The sequence below is a fragment of the Carcharodon carcharias genome, chromosome 12 (genome assembly GCF_017639515.1).
Source record: "Carcharodon carcharias isolate sCarCar2 chromosome 12, sCarCar2.pri, whole genome shotgun sequence".
Taxonomy (NCBI): domain Eukaryota; kingdom Metazoa; phylum Chordata; class Chondrichthyes; order Lamniformes; family Lamnidae; genus Carcharodon; species Carcharodon carcharias.
The window spans coordinates 75,337,083-75,362,156 of record NC_054478.1 but is presented as its reverse complement, the minus strand read 5'-3'; the positions used below and the strand labels follow the sequence as shown (position 1 = coordinate 75,362,156).

At 43.0% G+C, this 25,074-nt stretch overlaps 1 protein-coding gene across 1 annotated transcript in view; it reads right to left on the bottom strand.

Moving 5' to 3' along the window:
* Positions 1-25,074, bottom strand: part of kalrna (kalirin RhoGEF kinase a) — a 1,007,899-nt gene that overhangs the window by 367,220 nt on the left and 615,605 nt on the right. The window contains exons 19-23 of the mRNA XM_041200492.1: positions 20,677-20,791; positions 20,016-20,131; positions 19,354-19,476; positions 8,318-8,500; positions 3,823-3,941 (exon numbers count right to left, since the gene is read on the bottom strand). Coding sequence (XP_041056426.1) covers positions 3,823-3,941; positions 8,318-8,500; positions 19,354-19,476; positions 20,016-20,131; positions 20,677-20,791 — 656 coding nt within the window. The remainder of the gene's footprint in view (positions 1-3,822; positions 3,942-8,317; positions 8,501-19,353; positions 19,477-20,015; positions 20,132-20,676; positions 20,792-25,074) is intronic.

The window sequence follows — 25,074 nt, the reverse complement described above, 5'->3', positions numbered from 1 at the left end:
AGCAGGGTGAGCAAGGTTCAGATAGCCCTAGTGGGGGTGGGGTGGGAGGAAAGGATTGAAATAGGCTAAAAGGTAGAGATAAAACAATGGATGGAAATACATTTAAAAATAATGGAAATAGGTGGGAAAAGAAAAATATATATAAACTATTGGAAAAAAGAGGGATCGGAATGGGGGTGGGGATGGAGGAGAGAGTTCATGATCTAAAGTTGTTAAACTCAATAGTCAGTCTGGAAGGCTGTAAAGTGCCTAGTCGAAAGATGAGGTGCTGTTCCTCCAGTTTGCATTGAGCTTCACTGGAACAATGCAGCAGGCCAAGGATGGACATGTGGGCATAAGTGCAGGGTGGAGTGTTGAAATGGCAAGCAACAGGGAGGTCCGGGTCATGCTTGCAGACAGACCGAAGGTGTTCCGCAAAGCGGTTACCCAGTCTGCGTTTGGTCTCTCCAACGTAGAGGAAACCGCATTGCGAGCAGCAAATGCAGTAGACTAAATTGAGGGAAGTGCAAGTGAAATGCTGCTTCACTTGAAAGGTGTGTTTGGGCCCTTGGACGGTGAGGAGAGCGGAAGTAAAGGGGCAGATGTTGCACGTTCTGCGGTTGCATGGGAAGGTGCCATGGGAGGGGGTTGAGGTGTAGGGGGTGATGGAGGAGTGGACCAGGGTGTCCCAGAGGGAACGATCCCTGCGGAATACCGCCGGGGGGGGGGGGGGGGGGTGAAGGGAAGATATGTTTGGTGGTGGCATCATGCTGGAGTTGGCGGAACTGGCGGAGGATGATCCTTTGAATGCGGAGGCTGGAGGGGTGATAAGTGACGACAAGAGGGACCCTAACATGGTTCTGGGAAGGCGAGGAAGGTGTGAAGGCGGATGTGCGGGAGATGGGCCGGACACGGTTGAGGGCCCTGTCAACCACCGTGGGTGGAAAACCTCGGTTAAGGAAGAAGGAAGACATGTCAGAGGAACTGTTTTTGAAAGTGGCATCATCAGAACAGATGCGATGGAGGCGAAGGAACTGAGAGAATGGGATGGAGTCCTTACAGGAAGCAGGGTGTGAGGTGCTGTAGTCGAGGTAGCTGTGGGAGTTGGTAGGCTTGTTATGAATATTGGTGGACAGTCTATCACCAGAAATTGAGACAGAAAGGTCACAGAAGGGAAGGGAAGTGTCAGAGGTGGACCATGTGAAAATGATGGAGGGGTGGAAATTGGAAGCAAAATTAATAAATTTTTCCAGGTTCAGACAAGAGCATGAAGCAGTACCGAAGCAATCATCGATGTACCGGAGAAAGAGTTGTGGGAGGGGACCGGAGTAGGACTGGAACAAGGAATGTTCCACATACCCCATAAAGAGACAGGCATAACTGGGGCCCATGCGGGTACCCATTGCCACACCTTTTATTTGGAGGAAGTGAGAGGAGTTTAAGGAGAAATTGTTCAGTGAGAGAACAAGTTCAGCCAGACGGAGGATAGTAGTGGTGGATGGGGATTGTTCAGGCCTCTGTTCAAGGAAGAAGCGGAGAGCCATCAGACCATCCCGGTGGGGGATGGAGGTGTGGAGGGATTGGACGTCCATGGTGAAGAGGAGGCGATTAGGGCCAGGGAACTGGAAATTGTTGATATGATGTAGGGTGTCAGAGGAATCACGGATGTAGGTGAGCAAGGACTGGACAAGGGGAGAGCGAATGGAGTCAAGATAGCAAGAAATGAGTTCCGTGGGGCAGGAACAGGCTGACACGATCGGTCTGCCAGGACAGTCCTGTTTGTGGATTTTGGGTAGGAGGTAGAAGTGGGCTGTCCGAGGTTGGGAGACAATGAGGTTGGAAGCTGTGTGGAAGGAAGATCGCCAGAGGAGATGCGGTCAGTAACAGTCCTGGAAAAATGGCTTGATGTTCAGTGGTGGGGTGATGGTCCATGGGGAGGTAGGAGGAAGTGTCTGCGAGTTGACCCTCAGCCTCTGCGAGGTAGAGATCAGTGACACCAGTGTGTCATTACTTGCTCTTGTCTATTTTCCTATTTACTCAAAACAGTTGGTGCTTTAATCTATAGTTGCCTACTTAGTCATGGATGCTTATCCTTGAACTGAGTCATAAATTAAAGCAATCTTGAACGGTGAGTCTGAATATTACTTTGTGATGATGCTGATAAGAGCCATGCATTTGCAACAGAGAAACTGCTATTAAAACATAAGGCAACCCATTCTGTTGTATTTTATATGTGTCCCTTGAGTATTCTGTACTTAAAATCAGCCTGCAGGGTTGCTTTATTATTTTTATAATAACATCTTGCTTCTATTGCGTACACTAAGTTTGTTAATGCTGTGAATCTTACATTGAAAATTATTTACTTCCTTGTTTGTTAAGTAGTTAAGTCTGCATTTTTTTTGTAAAAAGTTGGATAGTTCTGGCATAGGAGACCAGAATTTAGGGCATGTTAGATACATCACAGTTACACTCAATCTAAAACTTAGACTCCATGGGCTGAATTTTTCAATAAAGGCTGAAGTCCTGCCCGACCGGACCACACATAAAATGACATGCAATATTTCAGTCAGCAGGCGTGCGCCGGAGTTGTCAGCGCACCTGCTGACAATTAAAAGGCCAATTAAGGCCATTAAAAAAGGTAATTGAAACATTTGGTGGGCAGGCACGGAAAAGTCCAAGTGGCCTTTGCATTTTATAGGAAACCTCATCCACAGGCAGGATGAGGTTTCCAATAGCAAATAAAAAATTTAAAATTTCATTTATAACATGTACCTGCTCATGTGACAGAGTCACATGAGGCGACATGTTTTATAAGATTTTAAAAGTCTTTATTTTTAATTTTTCATACCTTCATCTCCCTGAGGCAGCTCTATGCCTCAGGGTGACTTTCAAGCGTGCACCCACGCGCATGCATGAAGTTCCTTGTTTGCCCTCCTCACCCCTCCACGTAGGCAGCGTTGAGCACTGCTGCTAGTGTTTCATGCTGAGCGGGCCTTAATTCGCCCACCAGCACGAAATCGCAGTCCAGCCCCAATCGCGGGCAACGGTCGGCTTCCTGCCTGCCCCCACCAAGCCCGCCTGACGAGGGAAAAATCCTCCCCAAAGTGATTCTATTGTGCATCTATGGATTTACAAGAGGCTCCTCTACGCTGCTTGCTGCTACTTTGCACTGTTCTTAAACCGGTTCTGGTCAGGTATTACAGTGCTTTCTGAGGCCAGGGAAGACAGTAGTGTTTGACTCTGCAACTTGGGATTCAGGGGATCCTTATCTCAGGATTTCTGAGTTCTGGAAATGGCCTTCAACTGGCTGTGTCACCATGACAGGGCTGGCCTGATCCTATATCCTGACACATACATGAACAGGTTTCTGAGAGAACATGGAAAGATCCCATGAAATATCATTAGGAAATAAACAGGAACAGTAGACCATTTAGCCCTTTGAACATGTTCCACCTTGGCTCAAAACCCTAAACACCCTTGTCTAACAAAAATCTATGAATCGCATTTTTAAAATTTTTAATTGACCTGGCTCATTTATATATTTTCCATTGGCCTAATAAGCCTTGAGCACAACTTGAGCCCAGGTTTACAATTCCTTCCACGCTAATTAGGCACACATGGTTCCCCAAGCATCGATATTATGGACAGCAGATCAGGTGTTTCCGAAAGTATTTGCACCTCCTATTAGTTTAATATTTTGCACTGCACTGGCTATAACTATATTGTCTTCTACTTTGCCCATTCTTTTGCCCAGGTAAATGTATGCCACAAAACAAATTCATGTATTCAAATCTTATAAAGGTGCATTCTAGTCATATCACACAAGTATAGCTTGATTCTTACTCCTTCTTTCTTGCAGATTTTCTTTTTTCTTCATTGGCTTCATGGTTTGCATCTCGAAGCTTAACTTCGGGGTCAGTGAGACTTGCTGGGATGATGTCTAGTTCTAGGTCTTTATTGTCCTAGGAATAAACACAAACAGAGAACTGCACCATCAAACATCACACTTCATTTAACCAGAAAGATATCAGAAACACAAGAGTGTAAGCATAACCTAATGCTAATATGTAGGGGAGCTCAAAATATAGAAGGCTGCTTTACTTATTTACATATGTCACCATTTTCAGGAATTCTGTTTTACAACCCATCTATTTCTGGCTGGTTATCAGTCACAAGAAATTCCATTGGCAATCCAAACACAAATGCCACAATATACAGACAAAGGAGGCCATTCAGTCCATCTAGCTTATCCTTCTGTAGAAATCAATGACCTCCCAATTACAGTAACTAACTTGAATTACTTTAAAATTTGACCCCTGGACTCACTACAATTACCCAAGCATTAGGAAAATAAAGTCACACTCCAGTTTGTAAGGAGGAAGAGCTTTTTCACAGGAGTGACCCTTGATTAAACCTCCGAAGCCTTCAAGGCCTTGAAGTGGGTGCAGAGGAAATTTACCAGATCGGTACCAGGGATGAGGGACTTCAGTTTTGTGAAGAGACTAGAGAAGCTGGGATTGTTCTCCTTAGAGCACAGAAAGATACAGGGAGATTTAATAGAGATGCTCAAAATTACAAGGCATTTTTAATACAGTAAATATGACTAAATTGTTTCCACTGGCAAGAGGGTTAGTAACCAGAGGACACAGGTTTAAGATTATTTGCAACAAGAGCAGATGATGAGAAGACTATGTTTTACATAGCAAGTTGTAATGATCTGGAATGCATTGTCTGAAAAAGAGTTCTTTTGCAGGTACTTTTTAAAGGAGGTGAGGCAACCGGCCTCCACCACCCTCCCAGGCAGCGCATTCCAGGCCGTCACCACCCTCTGGGTAAAAAAGTTTTTCCTCGCATCCCCCCTAAACCTCCTGCCCCTCACCTTGAACTTATGTCCCCTCATGACTGACCCTTCAACTAAGGGGGGCAGCTACTCCCTTTCCACCCTGTCCATGCCGCTCATAAACTTGTACACCTCGATCAGGTCGCCCCTCAGTCTCCTCTGCTCCAACAATAACAACCCAAGTCTATCTAACCAATCTACATAACTTAAATGTTTCATCCCAGGCAACATCCTGGTGAATCTCCTCTGCACCCCCTCCAGTGCAATCACATCCTTCCGATAATATGCCGACCAGAACTGCACACTGCCAGTTGTGGCCTCTCCAAGGTTCTATACAACTCCAACATGACCTCCCTACTTTTGTAATCTATGCCTCGATTGACAAAGGCAAGTGTCCCAAATGCCTTTTTCACCACCCCACTAACATGCCCCTCCGCCTTCAGAGATCTATGGACACACACGCCAAGGTCCCTTTGTTCCTCAGAACTTCCTAGTGCCATGCCGTTCATTGAATACTTCCTCGTCAAATTACTCCTTCCACCTCACACTTTCCAGGGTTAAATTCCATCTGCCACTTATCTGCCCATTTGACCATCCCGTCTATATCTTCCTGTAGCCCAAGACACTCAACCTCACAGTTAACCACTTGGCCAATCTTTGTGTCATACGCAAACTTACTAATCCTACCCCCCACATAGTCATCTATGTCGTTTATATAAATGACAAATAATAGGGGACTGAGCACAGATTCCTGTGGTACGCCACTGGACACTGGCTTCCAGTCACTAAAGCATCCTTCTGTCACCACTCTCTGCCTCCTATGACTAAGCCAATTTTGAATCCACCTTATCAAATTACCCTGTATCCCTTGTGCCTTTGCCATCTTTACAAGTCTCCCATGTGGGACCTTGTCAAAGGCTTTGCTGAAATCCACATCCATTTATTTTGTTTTTGCTGCGAGGCCCAAGACATGGCCCAAATGACCACTGACCTCAGCTGAGCAGTGACCCTTTAGCCAATTATTTTCACCCTATTGAAGTGTCTTGGCAAACTGTGCCTTTTAAAAATTGGCACATATCCACAAGGTCAGATGGGAAAAGGGAATAACAGAATTGAGGACAGATGACATCAACTACCATTTGTAGTGTTAGCCATTTGGAGCATGGGTGCTTCTTCAGAGAATGCATAATTGGGTGTTTCTCAAGAACCTCAGTTTACATCAGTTCTTTCAAAATTCCTTGGCCCCACAAAAGGTTTCATTGTCAACATATAGGGCAGAATCTTCTGCCGGCAAGGGGGTCTTGGTCATCAGCTCAAGAGCTGGCAAGACCCCTATTTTGTACCTTTCTAGGAAGGCCCACCAATATTATGTGCCAATCAGGCAGTTGACAGGCTAATGGTGGGCCTTTCCATGGGATCAGGACGCCGGGGGCAGAAGTCCCGTCTACCAAGAGCTACCGGGGGACAAGGTGGCTGCTGCCAGAGTGACAACCACCCGAAGGCCAGGACCCATGCCACAGGTGATTTATGGCAGGAGGAGGTTCATGTATTGGGGGTCATGGGGGTGGGGGTGTAGGGGATTGTAGGTGAGTCAGCTGCAAGCTCTTAGCGGGCCCCCCTTCCTGATGCCGGGATCCTCAATCAGGTAATGAGTGCCTTTGAATGAGCGACCCACCACGGGAGCCGGTAAGCAAAAACATTGCTTGTCATGCACACCACGTAACAAGCCCCCATCAGCTGCTGGGGTTAATACTAGCAGCAGCGGGATGAAGATCTTTAAGTGGCCATAAATTGACTACTTACGGGCCTCAATTGGCTATTGGTGGGAAGGCTGTCCATGGCCAGTCCCGCCACAGACTTAATCGAGTTGGAGGCGGGAAGGTGGTGGGGTCCCCACCCACCATCTTCCCACCTGATTAAATGCAACCCCACCACTAAACTCACCACAGGAAACACAAGATTCCATCCGTACCCTCCCCAACCCTGTAACTTTAGGGCCATAGAGACAGGTCGTCGAGAAATGTGCTGTTTAATGCAAAGCTGAAGATAAATTAGACTTGCAGTTTGAAGATAGCTGCTTGAGTACAAACATTCTACTTGATTGTGCCTCAGAGGTGTAGCATTATGTCCATATTTGATCAATTATCTTAGTAGCAAAGCATTATGAATCTCAGGTAAAACTTATTAACACGGTGATTGCAAGGAAATAGCTAACATGTTACTGGGAGGTTATGTATATTGAAAAGGAATTAATATATTCTTTTTGGATTAGGACAAAGGACTAATGTAGATTCAAGGAGTAGATTGTTCAAATTTCATATTTGCTATTAACTTGTTTTCAAACAGAAGACTCCTTATAGGGTCAACATTCATTTTGGATAAATGTGCCAAGAAAATAGGTCATTTAAAAATATATTGTGTCTGGCACAGACACGATGGGCTGAATGGCCTCTTTCTGTGCCGTAACTTTTCTATGGTTCAATTTTGAAAATATAGTCTATAAATTAAATGCACTGTATTTAAAACACACAAGATTATCAAATGTGACTTTGCTGAATGATTATTGGATCAAACATATTTACAAGCCTCAATTTTTCCTGTTACACTATTTGTTTTGAAAAATCTCAATGTTTAGGATCTTGAGATGCTTGTTTCCAATAAAAAAACTCGTCCAGAATTTTTTGTTTTATCCATCATGTGTTTGCACACCACAGTTTTGCTAGTATCACGGTGACAGCTTACACATTTCCACACTCTCAGGATTGACAGCTGGAACCTAGGTAGGGGAACTTTAAAAATTCAGCTCAGCTATTCTGATTTCTCTGGTCAGCTCGTGAATATGAATCTGGTATTCATCTATATTGTGATCCAACAGGTAAGACAGAAAGGTTCAAACCACTATTCATCAGATTTTATTTATTGTAACACCTGTTCTCCTAAGCTAAATAATTTTACACAGTGCTTTTGAGAGAGTCTAAAAATATGGTTATCTGAACTTCAGCTGATCTCTATGTAACTACAGAACAATCTGAATGCCCATTACACAGTTAAATAGTGCAGATACAATTAGGAATCTTGGTTGCTGCAGGCCAAGAGAATTTTCCCATTAAGAAAATCTAAAATTTAATGACTCCTTTCAGACAACGTCTTTTTCTGGCAAAGAATTACAAAGCCAGTGTTTAACATCACAATCAAGAAAAAAAAATCTTGGCCGCCAGAGATTCCTTTCTGCTGCTGCTCTGCTGTAACTTTGCCAGAGGCATTGGTGGAAAACCTATTTAGATACTTCCAACAAAGTTACAGCTCAGTGGCTAAAAGTTTGAGGAAATTCAGAATCTTGCTTTTTGATGTAACAATGCCCATAAAAAGGTCTACAACTAAAAAGCAACTAATTTGCATTTTGAAGCCTGGAGCCAGATAAGCTTTCCGTGAAAATGAAAACTCCCGGAATAATTATATACAAAATGCAAAACATTGAGGCTGAGTGGTCCTGCTTACCTCGGATGTGATTCCAAGGCCCTTTTCCAAAAATGATTTGTATTTTCCCATTCTCAGTGAGAAATCTCGATAGCGCTTATCCACTGCTGTGACCCATTTCTTTATCTCACAGGCATGTGCGTGTCCCTTCTCCACAAAACTGTCAGCCAGCTGAATGATAAGCTTCACCTTTTCCTTGGTTTGCTAGATCAGAGAAGAAATATTGTTTGCATCAATTTAACTGAAATTGAGCTGCTAATTCCGATGCCATTCCAATCCAAATCCAGCTCCTCTTGTCGTTTGAAACATGATTAGTTACTGTGTTCTCTGTCTTCACCTTTACATTGCTTCTTTCAGGAGTCAGTGCATTTCCTAAACTTTTACTTTGGGAATAGAAGCTAACCATTGCATTATTTTGTTGGTTTCGCAGGCAGGTTTATTTACTGCAGTCAGCAGAAATACGTCATGTCGCATAAAGACATCTCTTAAACATCTTAATACTATTGTAAGATTCTGTCCAAAAGACTGAAAAAACAATATTTGGTCTACAGCCAACATACACAAGGCAATTTTCAGTCAGTTTGATCTACTGAACAATTTTGATGCACCAATCAGTAACAGGAGATGGAAATATGCAGGTCCTGTGCAGAATGAGGGTATAAGAGAACAAACTACCATGTTACAGAGCAGGTAGAACATAGGATACTTCAGGTGCTATTGTTAACATCTCTCACTACTATTTGATCCCCCAGTGCATTGTAAACAGAGAACCAAGGCCAAGGGCAATCATAGGAACATGGAAACAAAATAGGCCATTGAGCCCCTTGACCCTGTTTCACTATTGAATTAGATCAGAAGTTCTCACTGAGGGGTTCCCAGTCCCCTCAGGATCCGTAAGAAGGTTTCCAGGGATCCACTGCCTCATGACTTCTCCCGACACCATTAATCTAGCCTCCTGGATGAGCTACACTCTTACTGACTGCTGATTGACAGCCATCATAGACAGCACTATATTAGACTTGTGACCTTCTTGATCTCGCAATTTATTCACCAGAAAATTCAACAATATCATCTGAAAAACACAATGGCCCAAAATATTCGGCCTTTGGATCGTTAGAGATGGGACCAATGTTGGGAGATGTGTATCAGAACCCTGCAGAAGTCCTGATGTCAGACATATGTGGAAATTGCTCGGGAAGTTTAAACTTCTGTTGCGCTAATTCCCTGTTGCCCAGGACCCTCCACAAATGTCTCTGCCCTGAGCTCAAGGTGGAGATTTGGGTCGGAAATGCAGGACTTAACTGGATACTTACTCAGGACATTTAGCCAAGTTAATACCTGGTCTAACAGCTGGGTACTCAACTGAGCATCACAAGCGACCACCCACCCCTCCCAATCACCCCTCTGACCACCAAGTCAGACCTGACTACCGCACCGCAGCTGCAGCCACCCACCCCCCCCCCCCGCCCCATCTGACCACCAGGCTACCACCACTGACCTGACCTGACCATCCCACCATCTAACTACCCTCCCACCCAACTAGCCCCCACACCTGATTATTCCCTCAGCCGACCAGACAGACTGGCCCCTGACCCAACCTAACTATGCCCCCAGCCAGACCTGGCTATATCCAATGCCTGACTACCGTCCAATCATCCCCGACCAGATACAACTACGCTCTGCACCTGACTACCGACCAAACCTGAACCATTGACCAACCAACTATCCACCAACCAGTTCCGAGCAACAGCTAACCAGACCCAACTATTCCCCCGACCCAACTACCCACCCTACCCACTTCAGTCACCTACCCATTCACTCACTCGCTCATTCACTAACCCACACTCATTCATTAAGAGAGTTGAGACCTTTTAAAAACTTACCTGAATACAGCAGCTACTGTCATAAAAAGTTGTGTTTCCCCCGCCTCTCCTACCTCACTGAACTTACCCTGGAGTGTCTGTGCTGCCGATTTCTGCTTCAGCCAGGATTGGAAGTTCCTAAAAGAAATATGTAGTATTGCCGAGTCAGAAAAAGCTTTGTGGGCAGTGGCAATGCACCCAGCATTGATGCTGACCAGAAGATCCAGGCCAACATCAGTTGCCACAGGTACATTGATGACTCTAACCTTTAACTCACCACCTCTCTTGACTCCTCCACTGACTCTAAATTATCTGATTGCTTGTCTGACATCCAGTACCGGGTGAGCAGAAATTTCCTCCAATTAAAAATGGGAAGACGGTAACCATTGTCTTTGGTCCCTACTTCAATTTTCGTTCCCTAGCTATTTATTCCATCCCTCTCCCTGGCAAATGTCTGAGGCTGAGCCAGACTATTTGCAACCTTGGTGTTTTTTTGACTCCAAAATGAGCTTTCAACTGCATATCTATCTCATCTCTAAGACCACTTTTCCAGCTCCGTAACATCGCCTGACTCTGCCCCTCAGCTCATCTGTTGCTGAATCTCTCATTCATGGCTTTGTTACCTCTAGACTTGACTATTCCAATGCACTCCTGGCCGTCCTCCCTCATTCTACTCTCAAAAACTCGAGGGCAGCCAAAACTCTGTTGCCCATATTCTAACTCATTCATCACTCCATGTTTCCTGACCAATAAAGGCTCTCAGTTAAGCAGCACCACAATTTAAAAATTCTCATTCTTGTTTTTACATCCCTTTCTGGCCTCGCCCCTCCCCATCTAATTTTGACTTCCTGAGCATCCCCAATTTTAACTGCTCCACCATTGGTGGCAGTGCCTTCTGTTGCTGAGAACCTAAGCTCTGGAATTTCCTCCCTGCAGCTCCTTCCCTCTCCTTAAAACCTAGCTCTTGACCAAGCATTTAGCCTAATATCTCACGTGGTTCCTTGTCATTTTTATCCATAATGCTTCTGTGTAGTGCCTTGTGTTATACTCTTGATATCCAGTTGGTGAAGGATGAAACCACAGCCAATCTTTAATTGGAATAGAATTATTCATTGAGTAAAACAATACAAGTATATATCTCCTAGCTCTAGTCTATTCCTGTGTCAGTCAATGTCTCTTTTTCTGTGCTCAAGTAACCATCCAATCAATGTCCTTCACCTGCATGTAGTTAACCTTAATTGATACAATCGGGATTATTTGATATGTGAATGCCACTATATGAATACAAGTTATTGCTGTTACAAACTTTATCATTAAAACTAAACTGCCGCCAGTATTTTAATACATTTTTCACTGTTAAGATCCAAAAATAAAATGTTATTTTATGACTGGGTGATGTTTGATTTATTGTCATTCTTTTTCAACGTACCCCCCTCACATCCTCATGTTTCTGGATGGAACAAATTCTGTTTTAATCATCAGCCCACAGGGGGCTGGAAGTTTCAAAGAGAGAGGTCTCCAGTTATTGAAACCTTGAAGCAACAAACCTAGAGTTTGTAGCTCAATGAAACATTAGGATGGGAACTATTTAGGCACCCTCTCAGAGGCAGCAGGAAGCTCCAGAACGAGGAAAGTATGTAGTTAGAAACGTCTGCAGAATAAATCCCTCTCACGAAAAAACCTGGCAAAAGCAGGACTTAAAAACGGCAGAGAAGCAGATGTAGCTGGAAGCTATGAGCAGTGGAAAATGGGCCCTGTTAATTCCGTATGCAGAACAAGCTAGCAATTGGAGCTGCTATAATCAGGCAGAAATATGTAGGGCGAAGGGGCAGGAACAGCCCACAGAATCAGTATCTGAGAAAAACATTGATCATTTACTTAAGCATAGAAAGAGGGGAAACTAAACCAAAAGGAGGAGTTCCAAACTTGCTGTTGTGCTGGAGGGATCTTAGGAATTTTGCTGATGCACTGGCGCAGTGAGGCTGTGTGAATAGTGCAGCTAAAAGCAAATATACAGGAATCTGTAGCTTATGGTGGTCCAACTGGTGACAGAACATTAAACTTTATACTGCCTAATATGGTGGCGGAAACGGATTCAATGGCAGATTTCATAAGGCTCCTGGATCAATTTGAGGAGAAAAAAATTGCAGCGTTGTGGGGAAAGAGCTGGGGATGGGACTAACTGGATTGTTCTGTGAGAGAGCCAGTGCACACAATCGACTGTATGTCCTCCTTCTGTACTGTAGTACTCTGAGATCTTATTCTACTGGAGAAGCTGAGGGCTCTGGGTGTGAATGCTCTGATGAATACAGCACTGCTTCTTCTGCACCACTGAAAACGTTGGGCCTATTTAGTGCAAATTATTAATGCCAAGTTGGATTTTCAACAAATACAATGAAAACAAAGTACTGAACCAGAACAAACCATGACACATGGTACTTGTTGGAAGTACCTCCATATCTTGACAGAATTGTTGCTTAGCTCCAGCAATAGGTTTAACATTAAGTAAAACAAAAATAATATATTTGTTTAATGGTACAGCTAATTTTTATACAGAAAATATGCTAGTTGTGTCACAGGGACCCCAGAATTTTTATAACATGGGAGGCAGAGAATCCCTGAATTAGATCATGGATGATACATTTCTCACCACCTGTACCCACCTATGCTCCATATCCATTGATATTGTTACCTAACAACAATCCATCAATCTCAGTCTTCACCAAGTATCTACAGCTTTTGGAGAAAAATCTTCAGGTCAAGTAAAGTGGAAAATAACTGGTCCAGGGTTGAGGTAGGACTGTGAAAGAAGGAAGCGAGAATGAAGCAGAGGGGAAAGATATAGCTGGAAAGGGCAGGAAGAGGAAAGGAGAGTGGGAGGGGCAAAAATACAAGGCTGTCAAGAGGCCAGTCGCAGGGATGGAGAGAAACAGCTTTTCTCTCTGGTTACCATTTGGTGTCAGTCAACCGCTGCAGTGAGTGATTGGTCCGAAGTACTGCACAGCCAGTGAGGCCTGCAGGCAAACAGTCAAGAGACAGAGCTGAAGTGTGGCAGGTTGACAGATAGATGAGCAGGTGAGTGACAGAGTGATGTCAGTTAAACAGCCAATAGTGGTGGGCAGAGTAGGCTAGTGGCCAGGTGGCTATTCAAATAGCATCGACAATGCTGCCATTAAACAGAAGAGACCATCAAGTCCTAGGAGTTCCACCCATGCTACTCTGCAAAAACAGGGGTAGGGGAAACAGGAAACATGGATTTCTGTTACCAATGATGCGAGCATAATGTACTTGTCTTAATATACCTATTGTAATATGTCTGCCATTCTCTTGGTAAGGCACTGCTACAGTGTCACCCTGTGGTGAATGGTCAGTATTGCAGTTGGAATTGAAAGAAAGGGCTTGAATGCAGTTGTAATGTTTGGTGGTATAATGTATATTTGCAGGGACACCAATAGGTACCATACCAGTAGAACATTGAGACCTCTGACAATTTTAAATATGTAAGAGAGATATATGTGTCAGCATGCATATGTATCTATCCACATACACCTATTGGGCCAAATCTTCCAAACACCGGACACATGACTGAAGATGTGCATCAGGACCCTGTGGAGGTCCTGATGTGCGGACCTAAGTGGAAATTACTCAGGAATTTTCAACTTCCAATAGGCAGTTTCCCTGCTCCCTGGGACCCTCTGCTCTGGGACTCTGAGTTAGAGTCGGAGACTTCAGACAGTTATGTGGCACTTACCTGGGTAATTACCTAGGGAATATCAAACAGTTTAAAATCTAGTCTAATTCTGGATAATTCTACAACTGAGCCTCCAAACAGCCCCTGCCTATCGGCCAACCCAACCAACCCTCCAATTACCCGACTACCACCTGGCTACCCACATCGGCCACCCAATTACTCATTGATGTGACCCGAATGGACAAAACACCACCCCTACCCCCCCACCCCCTAGCTTGTTAACTGGTAATTTCAAAATTGCAGACAGGTTTCTAATTTTGGCTCCACATACCTTCTTAGTTTCTGAGACTGACAGGATGACTACCTGACTACGCCCCCGACCACCCGACTTTAGCCCCCAACCCAACCATCCCCCTGACCACTCAACTACCTCTGACCCATCTGCCGACTCACCCACCTTACCCACCTACGCAACTCACCTACCTACTTACCCTGACATGACCTGACTACACCCCCCACCCAGCCACCCGACAATAGTCCCCAACCCAACCCAACTAGCCCCCAACCACCAACTATCTCTGACCCATCTGCCAACTCACCTACCTACCCACCTCACCCACCTACCTACCTACCATCTCACTCATCTACCCACCTACCCATTCATTCACTCATCCACTCACCCATTCACTCATCCATTCACTATCATTCTGACTGGACCTTTAAACTTACCATACGACAGTTAGTGCAGTAAAAAGGGAGCACGTCCTGTCTTCCCCTGACTCTATTCTGCTCAGACGGAGTTCCCCAAATTACGTTGTGCTGTGCATTTCTGTGAAAGCAGTGATTGGAAGGTCCTGGAAGAAGTGCGCAGCAGGGTCGAGTAGGAGGAATTTTGGAGTACAGTGGTAATCTGATTGCCGCTGCTCGGAAGATCCAGGCCATTGTAAATCTCCTGTGGTATCACAGGAATTTTAAGGATATGCCTAAACAAAAGGAGGGTTATCTGGTGTAATGAAGTAATTATTACGGTGGTATATTTTTGATGTTTTTGGGAATGAAGGGAATATTATTTCATGGGCTGGATTTCCTGGCTGCAAATTGGGCAGGCCAACCCCCGCCCCGTGTGTGAGCCTAAAATATGGTCTGATGATGTCAGGTTGTCAATACGACGTCATCCTGTCAGTCTCAGAAATTATTAAGGTAACCAGGATTGAAATTGAGAGCCCGCCCACAATTTTGAAATTTCCAATTAACAAGCTATTAAGCTTGTTAAAAAGCCACTTGAATACAATTTTTTTGTTGCCCCCTACATTTTTTGGGTGTCAGATGTGAAAAAATGATTTAGGGCAGGTATGCTGAGGTGGCACAAAGGCAGAAGAAAAGGCCTGCCACTGGGATCATGGCTGCATGTAGTAGCAGATTCTGCTGCTGAAGGTGTCAGCATCTGTATGATTTTTGAGTTAATTTATTGATGCTTTTGAGCCTTCCATAAGAAATAAAGACAAGTTCAGAGAGCAGGGGACCTTTAAATTTGTAGTCGTGGCCAATTTCCTGTTTAGGGCGTGACCATCTGCCACGTTATGTCCTGGGCTAGGCACCTGATTGGGTGCAGAATCCCGCTTCACATTTCTAATTGGCCCCCTTCCTGCTAGGCAGCTGTCCAATGCATGATTTGACGATCTGAGATGGCAAAAGCAGGAGTGAGCGAAGACTCACTTTCCGTTCTGCTTCCCACACCCTGTCGAAAAACAGAAAGTCCAGCCCCATATATTGCACAATTTGATTTAAGGTGATTAAGTCAATTTCCATAAAAGGCAACATACTGCAGACATTAGAAATCCAAAATGAAAACAAAAAATGGTAGGAACACTCAGCAGGTCAGTCAGATTTTTCATGTTGCCATCTCTCACACATCCTCTGGACCTATTTTTTGTTTCTCTAACTTGTTATAAATACCTAGTTCATGGTAATATTTTAGAGGTGATTTTTAGTTCTGGGAAGATTAAAGTTAACTGTAGGAAATTGGATAAATGCAATTAAAGCAGCTTGAAGACTATTACACTTAAAAGGTTGAGGCAATGTTGACTTAAGGGGTTAACAGCTAGAAAGTAAAATCATAAAACAGGAGGGCTTACTTAGCTGGAGAATTGGAAATGAGTATCAATACTGCTTTCAGAGAAATACAGTTCAGCGTGTTGTTTTGGAAATTAAAGATACGATTAATTTAAAAGCATTCAGCGAGCCCCGGAAGATTACGTTGTCAGGGAGTTGGGGGGAGCTCAAGAAAGTTCTGCAGTTTCATTGTATCTATGTGTTTGTTGGGGGAGTGAGTGTTCTGCAGCAGGAGAAAAGGCCATACTGAAAAGGTACTGCTGTTAGCCAGCTCCAAGCAGCAAAAGTGTTGTTGTTAGTTGACTCTGTAGTTGGGGCTCAGGAACAGTTAGACATCTCTGTGTAGTTAGGGCTCAGGAGAAGTCCTGGGGAGCTGAGAAGGTGGCAGAAGGTAACTAGTTCCATGCTGGAAAGGACATGGGCGCAGAAGAAGCCCCCTGGAGCCATTTATAGCTTGGTGTAGCTGGGGAGATTGGAGCTTGGTGAAATCCGGGGGCACTGACAGTCCAGTGAAGCTAGCCAGCTATTTAAGAGCTGAAATTGTGCCAGTAAGTAGAGGTTGGAGTTCAGAGTCGGAAATCAAGGGAATGGAGTCTTGGGAGACAAGTTTGGAACTCTGGGAGGTGTGCAGTCAATGAGGCAGTCTGAGTTGGAGCAGCTTTGAGGGAATTCAGAGGCTTGCTCTTCTAAAGTGAAAAGTTTGGAGTCTCTCATGAGGGAGAAAGAGTTTCAACAAGATTGGTTGACTCAATGTTTACTGACATCTGGGTGGGTTGCTGACAAATCTGTAGGTTGCATCTTGGTTGCATTTGCTATTTATTGTACAACGTGGTGGGTTTGACCATAACTTGCCCATTAATTCACATGTATCTCATATTAACCCTGAATGTTAGCGTATAAGATATATTTTAAATTGTTTTAACTTTTTGGCCTTGTATAATAAAGTTTATTTTTGTTCAAAACCCATGGAACCTTGTGGCTTTATTCTCTTAGCAAGTTCTTGAATCTCAAACTTTAACTACGTTAAACAAAATGTTATTGGTATCTAACCAGATCTTACCAAAAGTTTGGGGTTCTAGTCTAGGATCATAACAAGTCTTTTCATTAGTTTTTTACCCTGCACTATCCTCACTTTTGTCATGCAGTCATCTCTTCCCCAATCACAGACCCCTGCATTTTGCTTTTCCCTCCCCCCTTTTCCCTAAATCTGTATCCACTTATAAGCTATTCATCTATGACATCCTCCAGTGAAATGTCATTTATGACATGGTATTATAGGATTTTTTGCCAGTACTTTAGAGATTGAATTCTGACACTCTATCCACTGTTGCACAAAAACCATAAATGATCATTGTTATGGCATTTTCTTTTGTCTGATTACACATCTATGAAGCACACTGCGACATTGTACTATATTAATGGCACTTTATAATGACAAGCTGTATTTGTTGCTATTCCTTTACCAATATTTATGAAGTCCCAAACTTGTGTGGTTATACCATAAAACAACATAAACTTAGACAGCACCTTTAACCTAGTAAATACCCCAAGTGCTTCACAGGAGCTTTATCAGACAGAATTTGCCACCAATTCATGCAAGGTGATATCAGGGCAGATGACCAAAAATTTGATCAAAGAGATAGGTTTTAAGAAGCACCTTAAAGGAAGAGAGGTGGAGGAGAGGTGAAGTAGAGGCACCACAGGTTGATGGGGGGGGAAAGAGCAGGAGCGGGTGCTGGCAGGCGGCAGGCCTCCAATCGGCACCCCCAGTTGGGGGCGTGCAGCCATTTTAAGTGGGCAGGCCAATTAAGGCCTGCCAAGCGTGACGTGCGCTAGGAATTGCTAAGCGTTCTCTGTGCGAGCAGGGAGGGATTCCCTCAGCCTGGAATGCGCTCTTTCGCGCAGGTGAAAGATGAAAAAGCTGTGTGAGGAAATACACAATCAATAAGTTTGAACTGTTACAATAATTAGAGATCATATATGTGAAATTTGGAGAACCTGAAAACACAACTTTGGGTTCATTCAATTTGCTTGGCCCTTCTAAGGTTGAAGTACAAAGAACACTGAAAAATACAACTTTAATCAAGTCAAAGCTAGAAATCAAGATTCATCCTTATAAGCAATTGGGATAAGCATTTCCACAAAATGCACTGCATATGGAATGAAAATACATTTCACACAGAACTTTGGAAGATTCCACAATACCACAACATACAAAAATATGGAGATCATGAGTATCAGAAAAACACTCAATTTAAAAACACAAATATTATGGGCAGAATTTTTCTCTCATCGGGTGGGCACGCGCCCTACCTGAATGAGAGAAAAATAGTGTATGATGATGTTGGGCGAGTGTCCCGATGTCATCATGCATCCTTGCAATATTCGCTCAGCAGGCGTGCTGCCACCTCTCATGTATAACCACCAACAATTAAGATGTCTTTTAAGGCCCTTAATCAATTAATGAAATCTGATTTTTCACTGCCCATCTAACCGTTTGCCCTCCTCCTCCTCCACCCAGTTAACGCTGAGGCTCCCAGCATGTGATTCATGCTGGCTGGCCATTAATTGCAGTCGGGGCCCAATTGCAGATGGCAGTTGGTTTCATGACCGCCCTCAGGCCCATCCACTGCGCCCACCCGACGAGGTAAAAATTCAGCCCTATGAGAGTATAGTCCACAACTGGCAAACAGAATCTATAGGTATGATTTATGTCACAATTTGCCATTTGATCTTTATCACAAAATTATCACAAAATTAAACAGAAAGAATAATTCAACAAGTCAAACGACTTATGGCAGAAATACTGACTACGCAGAAATAAAAAAAGAAAGCAGATTATCTGTGTGGAATTTCTGTTCATACCATTTGTTGGTGTTCTCAAACAGCTTTGAACTTAGACTATTTGTATAATAAGACCTCTTAAATCCATATAAGATGTAATTTTAATAAAGTAGACCCTCACTTTCTGGGTAAAAAATCCCTAAAATTGTCCTATTGGTAAGACTTGCTTTTCTGTGTTGACTAAACAACCGACAGCATCATGGAGAGTACTCTGCTACATTGATTCAACATACACCACCTATGGATAACTGTAAACATTTCTGTCTTTCTACATCACTTTGGAAGTCACTTCGCATGTGCTTTAAAATCAGACTCACATTTACCATCAGTGGGTAAAGTAACATTTCAAACAACTGAATGTATCCTCTCCTGAGCAGAAATATTCAGGGCACCTGGCAAAACATTTATCATCACAGCACATGAACTAATATGAGAATCTGGACAGGGCTGTTTTCAGCTCTCGCTCAAATATATCCTGGAATACCTGTGGGTAAAGACATTGATAAGTTAGTAAGTTAGTACAAGGGAAACAATTTCTTTAGTCTTACCTGGGCAGAAATCCTGAATTCACCGTATTCCTTCATAAGATCTTGATTTTCTTCAGTAGTTTCCCCAGCAGAGGTATGTGTGGAGAGGTAATACTCGCCTGTTTCTTGGATCCAGTCCAAAGCCTGTTGAATACAGAGTGAAAAACAATAGGCTAAATGTTCTATTGGAAATGGCAAAGTTCTTTGCTCAAATTCAGTGGCATCAGATTTTTTTAGTCTTTCTTGCATAATAACATCATAAGGTAAAGCTAGAGCTACACAAGAAACAAATAAGAAAAAAAAAATACACACAGGGCACAGTTCTCTATGTAAAGTGTTGTATTAAACCTCACAACTTACTCCAGCAAGTCCTTCCCTCCTTTTACAACCAAATCTTTACAGAAAGAAATGAAAAAAAGTATGAAAGGTACAAATTTTACTGCGTTTTGTGCACTGGGAGCACATATATTAAAACTGCATTCCTGGCCATGATTTCCAACTATAACCCTTAGTTAGTATTATTAATTGTAGCTCCCATGGACGATTCCATATATGTAGCTTTTGGTTTTTGACACAGGAAACCCTGCTAGCATGGACTTCAAAGATTACAAAGGCTTTATCAAGGCTTCAAGCTAACAGTCACCAAAGGACAAGATAAAACTGGTAAGGTATATAACAGATACCTGTTTGGCACTTCTTTCAAATACCACATATTGTTGGCATTGATCTAGTCTTCTCTTCTTCATTGTCCAGAAATGAAGAACCCTGTTCTCTCTCTGGAGGAGCTCACTTAGAATAGCTGCAAAACAAAACAACAACACTGTCACTTCCTCAGATTCTGACAGCACATGGGGCTATTGTTCCAGTGTTAATCTTCTACTAAATGCTTTCATTCGCTCAGAATGATGAAAGAAAAATCAATTACACTGACGTCAAACATGAGCAGTCATCATTGGAAAGTTCAGTGGCAGAGGACAAATGGAAAAGGGGGTTAGAACTCAACAGTTTTATGAAGTGTGAAGCTCTGCGGGGTGTATCACCGAAAATTCATCCAAATGTACCCTCCTGGATGACAACATTCAATTAGGCAGTTTTCAACAGCAGAAATGTCATTCAGTTAGGATTATATACAAAAAGCCCACAGTATGAAGAAGATTAAATCAACAACAATAACAAGACAACAAAACAGAATCTTAACTGTTGGAAAGCAATCAAATGTTACAAAATCATTATCATTATCCCTTTAACTGACAAGCTGCAGAATGAAAGTAAATATCACTGATTTTCTGAGTAACACTCGTGGATTGTAAGTGAACCATCCATCCTTTGTAGACCCACACCCACCTTTTACTTGCTGCTCGGGGCCTCTTGTGTGAGCAGCCACACCAGGCATACTGACATTGTTCCTGTGAATGTATTTCAAAAATACCTCAGCATTCCTGCGCGCAAGAGTGCAGGCCTGTGAACACACAATAAGGTGGTAATTTCTGACAGTTCAACAAACTTCATATTTCTCTCAAGCTGATCACACCAGCCACTGCTACACCTACTCATTCAGTGTTTTCCATACGTTACACAGTAGGAGCGATTCACAAAGCAAGGAAATAGCAGCCAATCTTTGGACACCTTAGGCCCGTCTGACAACGCATTCAGGAGGGCCTTGAAATGGGCATCCAGCATTCCAGCCTGACACAGGCAGGAGACTAATTGCAAATACAAATCAGGCCAGTTGTCGGAGCCCATCTGCAATTTTCAAGTAGAAATGTACAGAGCCAAGCCACACGTGCTCTGCCTATTTGTAGCAGGTGGTGAGCACCCTAAACAGCCTAACAAGCGACCATTCACTAGACCATTCCAAAATCAACCCGCCTCGGTACATGGCAGCCCCTGTGGCTGCATCCAATCTACATCCAAAGCAGCAGGCCCGACTCCATCTAGTATCCACCCCCCAGAACAAAGATCACACCATTTGGTTTCTCCTGAGGTGGGTGTGGCAGGCTAGGAAATTTCCCAACTCACGCTATCCACCTCAGGAACAAAAATCCAGGCCCTACAGAGAAAAGCATGAAGAGATGAGATGCAGGATTCATAGAAGGAGAGCCAGTCTTAGGAAAAGAATAATAGATATGTAGAAAGACAGAAACAAAAAAGGTATGCAAGAGCCAAAGAGAGTAATTTGGGAAAGAGAGAGTGGAAGAGAGAGTGGGTTGGATTCGAAAGCAGCAAAAGAGTTAGAAGAGAGGTACAAATGTTCACTGTAGTTTTGTCTAAGAGATTTGTAAATGCAAATAGAATGGAAAAGAAATGAAGATTCTAATTAAACAATTAGTAGCTGTTTGTTTGACAGTTATTCAGCTGGAAACATTTTAAGACAATAACCACTGAGCGTAATTAATTGAATTGTTGCATTGCTCGGTTATTAACATTAAGGGGGTAATTTTCCAAGTATGCACTGGCAGCAGGAAACCTCATCTGCTATCACTGCATCAGCATCCCAAATCAATGAACTTAGATTGAGCTTTTAAATAACTACATTATTTAGCCATAAGGGGAATAGAATATTCCAAACTGAACAGAATATTTTATTAATGAGCACTATCATTAAAATAATTGAATATCATTCAACATGAAAGGGTTTGGCTGGATGTGCGTTGTGAAAATGTTTCCACTTTTTGTGGGAGACCAGCGCTAATGGACATCAGTATATATGGGTGGGAGTCATCCATAGGCCCCAAAGAGTTGCCTCACTGTAAGACAAAGTATAAATCGGGAAACATGTAAGAAGGGTGCTACAATTGTCATGGGTGATTTAACTCTGCATATTAACTGGACAAATCAGATTGGCAGGGTAACATGGAAGACAAATTTGCTGAGTGCATCAGGGATTGTTTCTTAGAGCAATACGTTGCAGAACCTACCCGGGAACAGGCTATTTTAGATCTAGTAATGTGTAATGAGGTAGGATTAATAGGATATATCGTAGTTAAGGATCCCCTAGGGGGTAGCGATCACAACACTGTAGAATTTCAAATTCAGTTTGAGGGCAAGCAACTCAGGTCTCAAACCAGTGTCCTCAACTTAGATAAGGGCAATTACAGAGATATGAAGAAAGAGTTGGCTAAACTGGGCTGGGAAAATAGACTAAGAGGAAGGTCATTGGATGAACAGTGGCAGACAGTCAAGCAGGTATTTCATCACGCTCCACAAAAATTTATCCCAGTCAAAAAGAAGGACTCAATGAGAAGGATGAACCACTCGTGGTTAACAAGCTGGTCAAGGAGAGTATCCAATCAAAAACTAAGGCATAAAAAGCACGAAAACTAGTGGTAGGCCAGAGGATTGGGATTTTTTTAGGAACCAGCAGCGGATGTTTAAAAAGCTAATAAAAAGGGAGAAAATTGATTATGAAAGTAAATTGGCAAGAAATATAAAAACAAACAGCAAGACCTTCTACAGGTATATAAAAAGAAAGAGAGTAGCTAAAGTGAGCATGGGATCCTCGGAGGATGCGACTGGAGAATTGATAATGGGGAACAGGGTAATGGCAGATAACTTAAGCCAATATTTTGCATCGGTCTTCATGGTGGAGGACACTATAAACATCCCAAAGATATCAGATAAGCCATGAACTACCGGGAGGAAAGTCTTGTAACAGTCTCTATCACAAGGGATAAAGTATTTAACAAACTAATGGGACTAAAGGCAGACAAGTTGCCAGGCCCTGATGGCCTGCATCCAAGGGTTTTAAAGGAAGTGGCTGCAGGGATAGATGAGGCATTGGTTGAAATATTCCAGAACCGATTGGATTCCGGGAGGGACCCTGTGGATTGGAAAACCACTAATGTGATGCCCCGTTCAAGAAGGGAGGGAGACAAAAAGCAGGAAGCTATAGGCCAGTCAGCCTAACATCTGTCATTAGGAAAATGCTAGAGTCCATTCTTTAGGAAGAAATAGCAGGACATTTAGAAAAGCTTAACGCAATCAAACAGAGTCAACATGGTTTTGTGAAAGGGAAATCATGTTTGACAAATTTGCTAGAGTTCTTTGAGGATATAACAAGCAGAATTGATAAAGGGGAACTGGTAGATGTAGTGCATTTGGGTTTCCAGTAGGCATTCAAAAAGATGCCACATAAAAGGTTACTGCACAAGATAGGAGCTCACGGTATTGGGAGTAATGTATGAGCATGGATTGAGGATTGGTTAACACGCAGAAGACAGAGAGTCGGAATTAATGGGTCTTATTCAAGTTGGAAAGACATAACTAGTGGAGTGCCACAAGGATAAGTCCTAGGGTCTCATGTATCCAAATTTACTGACGATACAAAAATAGAGAGGAGGGCATGTTGTGATGAGGACATAAGGATTCTGCTAGGGGATATAGATAGATTGAGTGAGTGAGTGAAAACTTGGCAGATGGAGTTTAAGGAAGGAAAGTGTGAGATCATGTACTTTGGTAGGAAGAATCAAAATGCAGACTATTATTTAAATGGAGAGAGATTCCAAAAAAGTGCAGCACAGGAGGATCTGGGTGTTCTTGTGCATGAAACACAAAAAAGTTAGCATGCAAATTCAGCAAGTAATTAAGGTAAATGGGATTTTGGCCTGAATTGCTAGGGGTTGAAGTTTACAAATAGGTAAGTCTTTTTACAACTGTACAGGGTGTTGGTGAGGCCACACCTGGAGTACTGCGTACATTTTTGGTCCCATATTTAAGAAAGGATATACTGGCAGTGGAGGCAGTTCATAAGAGATTCACTAGGCTGATTCCTAGGATGAAGGGGTTGACTTATCAAGAACGGCTAAACAGGTTAGGCCTTTATTCATTAGAGTTTAGAAGAACGAGGGGTGATCTTATTGAAACATACAAGATTCTGAGGGGGCTTGACAGGGTAGATGTTAAGAAGATGTTTCCATTAGTATGGGAATCTCAGACTAGGGGATATAGTTACAGAATAAGGGGACACTCATTTAAAACGGAGGTGCGAAGGAATTTCTTCTCTCAGAGGGTAGCGAATTTCTGGAATTCCCTACCCCAGAGAGTTGTGGAGGCTAGATCACTGAAAGTATTTAAAAAGGAGATAGATAGATTTTTGAAATATTGGGGAGTTGAGGGCCATGAGGAGCTGGCACGCTAAAGGAGTTGAGGCCTGGGGCAGTCCAGCCACGATCTTACTGAATGATGGGGCAGGCTTGAAGGGCTGAATGGCCTACTCCTGCTCCTATCTCTTATGTTCTTATGATAGCCAATAATAAATCTAATAGGGAATTCAGGAGAAACTTCTTTACCTAGACAGTGGTATATTGTGGAAGTCATGATCACAAGAAGTCATTGAGGTGAATAGCAGAAATGCATTTAAGGGTAAAATAGATAAACATCTGAAGGAGAAAGGAATAAAAGGCTATGGAATGTTGTTGTTTATTATAAGTGGAATTGAATATATAAGTAGGGATGTTTTTCTACATTTGTACAGGGCATTGGTGAGACCACATCTGGAGTAGTGTGCACTGTCTTGATTTCCTTATTTAAGAAAGGATATAAGTGCCTTAGAAGCTGTTCAGGGAAGGTTCACTTGATTGATACCTGAGATTGGGGGTTGGTGGTGGTTATCTTACAAGGAAAGGTTGGACAGGCTGGGCCTGTATCCATTGGAATTCAGAAGAATGAGAGGTGATCTTATTTAAACTTTAAAGATCCTGAGGGGACTTGACAGGGTGGATGTTGAAAGGATGTCTCTCCTGG